The 4,304-nt window shown below is 38.6% G+C and overlaps 2 protein-coding genes across 2 annotated transcripts in view; both read right to left on the reverse strand.

Annotated features, from left to right (window-relative positions):
- si:ch73-40i7.5 (amyloid beta A4 precursor protein-binding family A member 3) overlaps nt 1-2,508 on the reverse strand; it is a gene marked incomplete in the record, with an annotated part of 12,201 nt that extends 9,693 nt beyond the window's left edge. The window contains 4 exon segments of the mRNA XM_014007292.1: nt 238-383; nt 476-506; nt 740-1,655; nt 2,245-2,508. Coding sequence (XP_013862746.1) covers nt 238-383; nt 476-506; nt 740-1,591 — 1,029 coding nt within the window.
- A 271-nt stretch (nt 2,509-2,779) lies between these two features.
- Nucleotides 2,780-4,304, reverse strand: part of pex11g (peroxisomal biogenesis factor 11 gamma) — a 7,046-nt gene continuing 5,521 nt past the window's right edge. The window contains exons 4-5 of the mRNA XM_014007297.1: nt 3,914-3,982; nt 2,780-3,723 (exon numbers count right to left, since the gene is read on the reverse strand). Of these exons, the coding sequence (XP_013862751.1) occupies nt 3,504-3,723; nt 3,914-3,982 (289 nt within the window). The 3' untranslated portion in view covers nt 2,780-3,503. The remainder of the gene's footprint in view (nt 3,724-3,913; nt 3,983-4,304) is intronic.

Genomic DNA, 4,304 nt, shown 5'->3' on the forward strand with positions numbered 1-4,304 from the left:
ACACACACACACACACACACACACACACACACACACACACACACACACACACACACACACAGAGAGAGAAAGAAAAATTCACTCTGCAAGTTGATTTGCAAACATGAAGCTGAGCTGAGAAACAAACAGAAAAACAAAYAAATGCTTTATTTTAATAAAATCAACGTAGACGATAAGCATCCTGTAAAGGTGGACATCTGTTAGAGACAATAATGCAGATCTGTTTGATAGATTCACCTTAATTCTGTCAACGGCCTCCTGAGCCTGTGTCATGCGAGCGCTTGTCGAAGGGTTTCTGTCTGATTTGATCTGAGTGGAGCCCAGATAATTCGCACCGAATATAACTCCGTCCAACAGGTCTTCAGGGTCACAAGGCCCCGGCACTGCACATTCACACARAACAACACATAAAGATAACTATGGTAAACAGAGCCATTTTCAGATGTTTCTTTGGCGGAAATAAGAGCAAACTCACCGTTTTTATATGACGGTTCATCATCAGCTGCCTAAAAGTTGTTAAAATTAAAAACAAAATAAGGAAAGTTGAAATGATTGAGATTATTAATCATGMGTACGTTAAAATTTGATGATTTGATTTGACTAAAAAAAGATTAGAAGAGCGTGGTTTATTTAGGAAATCATCAGAAATTATGAAATATTTCTATAAATGTTCCAAGAGGAAGTCGGGATGTTGTACAGAAACGACAACATTCAGTATTTTAGCCGTTTTAGCACTGACCTGATCACTTTCTGCAGCAGMGTCGTCCTCCGGCGGCTCCTCTCCCAGCTTCATCCACACAGGCTCAGGATACTCCTCGTCAGGCAGAGAGGCGATGGAGTCGTCTCTCTGCCGCCGACCGTTTTGTCCCCAGAACACCYGAGCGTCCTCCTGACTGTAGGAGACCGACACAACGGCGTCCACCTGGCCTCTGTGCGGCAGGCAGGAGGGATCGGAGGTGGAGGAGATCTCTGTGCACTGCAGCAGTCCCAGCAGGTCTCTGTGGTGGCTGTCAGAGAACAGCAGGCCCGTGGTTCCAGTTCTGTTGTCCGTTAACGCACACGGAGCACGAGCTTCCTGCTCCGGCATCTGGTGACCGGGATGAGGCTCTTTCTCCATTAGCTGGAGCTGTGAGAGTAAGCTGTGAATACGGCTGTGATCTTCATCGCCTGGCCTCCTGTTTGAAACCTCAACTTCTTCTTTACAGACTTTCTTCTCATCGGCTTCTTCTTTATCTCCTAACCCGACTCCATTGTCCTCTTTAGGTTGTACTTCTGGCTCTGCTTCGTTCTCCAGAAGCACCTGGTTTGTGTCGAGCTGAATCAACGCGTCTCTCACAGCCAAAGGCGGCGTCACCGGTCCTCCCAGACCGGTCAAGCCCAGGTTCGGATCATCCAGAACTTCTGCAGACCCGACTTCACTAGAAGAGTCCGACCTCCAGTCCAGAGGAGGGGGCTCGATCAGGTTGAAGGAATCGAGATYCTCTGCTTCTGACGTTGACGGAGCTTCTTCATCCTCTGAAGCTCTTTTAACAGGGTCCAAATGACTCAGTGCAGGAGCTGATTGATCCACAGAGAAGAAGTCTGAGTCCATTTTGTRTCAGAGGAAAACAAGCATCACTGTGTCGACTTCTTAATGATGATATCTGGAACAATATCTGCAAAACAAAACAGTTAACTTAATTAAACTGACTAAYTGAATTTGGATTTATAGTGCTTACAGTGATTGAGATGATTTGTTGCAAATTAAATCAAATGAACAGAAATTAATAGTGCAGATCTGCAGACATGTAAACAAATGTTTATTGTTTGTTTAATGAAACTGATGCAAATTTAAATAATAAATCATACAGATTTTAGAGACTTGAGCTGATAATGAAAGCTATTTTTAAAGAAGTAAAACTAGAATTATTTAATCTTCCAGGGAAAATACATAATTCCTGCAAAATAGCATCAACAACTATTAGCAGTTTACAGATCCAACAAAACTCTTATTTTTAAAAAATACTCCCACAAAATGCACAAACTATTCAGCATTTACTCTCTCCCTCTGTTAGATTAATAAGAATAAAAACAGCACTAAAAACTGCAATAATAAAAAAAAAAAGTGGAAGTAGCAATTCAACTAGCCTAAAGCTAACAGYTTAGCATGGCTAACTTTAACTGGTCCAGAAGCTACTCGATTAAAAACGAGGCTGAAACATAATAAAACTCGCTGGTATCRGTGGTTGAAAGGGAGTCTCTCACCAAATAATTTGTCTTTTTCTGTGTCTGTGTCCAAACAGACTCCTCCTGTTAGAAACACAACCGACRAGTTGACGTGGTCAGGAATTTGAACCTTTCACAAAACTTTGTTACATTTTTCATATTCACGACACTAGCCCTGCTAAATGTAGCAACTTCACAACAAATGCTGGTAAAAGATAACATCCGTGGTGTAAATCCGATTCGGTTTCATATTTGCTGCTATTGTAGACCGACAGCTTTAATTTATGAGTTTATTCGGTATCTGTGTTGCGTTCAAGTACTCTCGTATTTCCCCAAATCTTACCTTGTTTTGTTCTCCTGCGCTGCACGCGTACTTATACATAATGCTATTAATTTAGAACTACTTACTCAATTTGATTTAAATGTTAAAAGAAAATTATCACGGATTAATGCAATGATTAATTCTACAAGTGCCATTACTGGCGTTGAATAATTTGTATTTACGATTCGTCCCAGTTACACTTGAAGGTAACAGACAGTCCTTTTAATCAAACAACGATATTTCGATTGAAAAAAAAGGAAAAAGCTTAAGTCTTTATTTATTTATACATTGTATTTAATATTTACATCAAATTTACAATTTAAAAGACAGCTTTAGGTGTATCTACCCATTAGGAAAAATTAATTTGTGCTATCTGAAACAGAAAATAAAAAAAGAGTAAAATATCAAAGTGCACGCTTTTCGTTGGAAAGATGTCAAATTATCTTTAATTTTTAAACAATCCAATAGAATTAGGTTGATTCTGTAAATTGTCTTTCTTTAAAAATAAATCAGCTTTTACATAATTATAGCTGTGTATTATGGCTTGTAATGTTTTTACATTTTAAAAATAAAATCAAGTTGAAATTGCTTTAGATCAAGCTTGCACAATGAAACAAAACAGCAAATTTGTTGTTTTCTTAGGCATTCCTAGGTATCGTTAGTGGACTTCTGTAAATGTTTTGTTTTCTACACTTCACTGAAATGGCATGTAAATATTTTTATTCAAAGAACAAAACATTGATTGCTATGAAATATCAAGACACTTTAAAAAACAACAGATTTGGGGGAAAAAATCCATTAAAAAATTCAAACTGTTTGTTGCAAACATTTCTAGTTATTCACCCACTAGACAGAAAGAAGTCCAGAGGATTAAGATTTTATGATTAATGCTAAGAGTTAAATAAATCTCTACAGACATTTTTTAACTAATATTCGTAATCCCATCAGCGCTGATTAAAAAGTTCATGCCTCTCCTTCACGAGGACTCTGCAGCGTCTGACTGCTCACTACTGCTGTTCATCTGAATCAACCCGATCAGAGAGGAGATGGTGCCCAGCAAGCCCACCAGCCAGCTGGGGAATCGCCCCGCCCACAGGAAACCAGGAGGCATCCAGTGAACAGCATTACAGAGGTCCGCCGCGCAGCTGAGGATGGACAGCAGCTCCCCTCGCATCTGCCTGCAGAGCTGAGAGCGTCTGAAGGAGAAAACAGGGAGAGTTTAGGATTTATGGACGTATATATGTCTATATTATCTACATTTATATAGACATGTAGTTGCATTCTACTTAGAAAAATAGTTAACTTCTTTTTTTTGCACTTTCTGGTTTTACTGAACACAAAGTACTTCAGCTATGCTTTCCACTGTTTTAGGTTCAAACCAAACACCTGCTGCCTCCTTCTTCCCGCTCGTATTTCTTCAACTTCCTCTTCAGCAACACCAGAACTCGAAGTGATCTACAGGAAGAAAAACAAAGATGTTATGACTTTTTAACTCAAATTTAAAAGCGTTACCTGATTAATGCTCAAATATACAAAATACTTAAATATACTAGGGCTGCAACTAACGATTATTTTAATAATCGATTAATCGGTTGATTATTTTTTCAATTAATCGGCCAAATCATTAAAACGCTTAATTACATGAATATGAGTAGATATAAATTAAGTTAACTCCTTAAGGATGCAAGTTATTGATAATGAATTAATCTGAAGTTGAATAAGCAGCCATTTTTTAAAAGAAACTGAGTTTTCTCTTGAATCAAGAGGGTCTTCCCAT

This window comes from Austrofundulus limnaeus, unplaced genomic scaffold, assembly GCF_001266775.1.
Source record: "Austrofundulus limnaeus strain Quisiro unplaced genomic scaffold, Austrofundulus_limnaeus-1.0 Scaffold41, whole genome shotgun sequence".
Classification (NCBI taxonomy): Eukaryota; Metazoa; Chordata; class Actinopteri; order Cyprinodontiformes; family Rivulidae; genus Austrofundulus; species Austrofundulus limnaeus.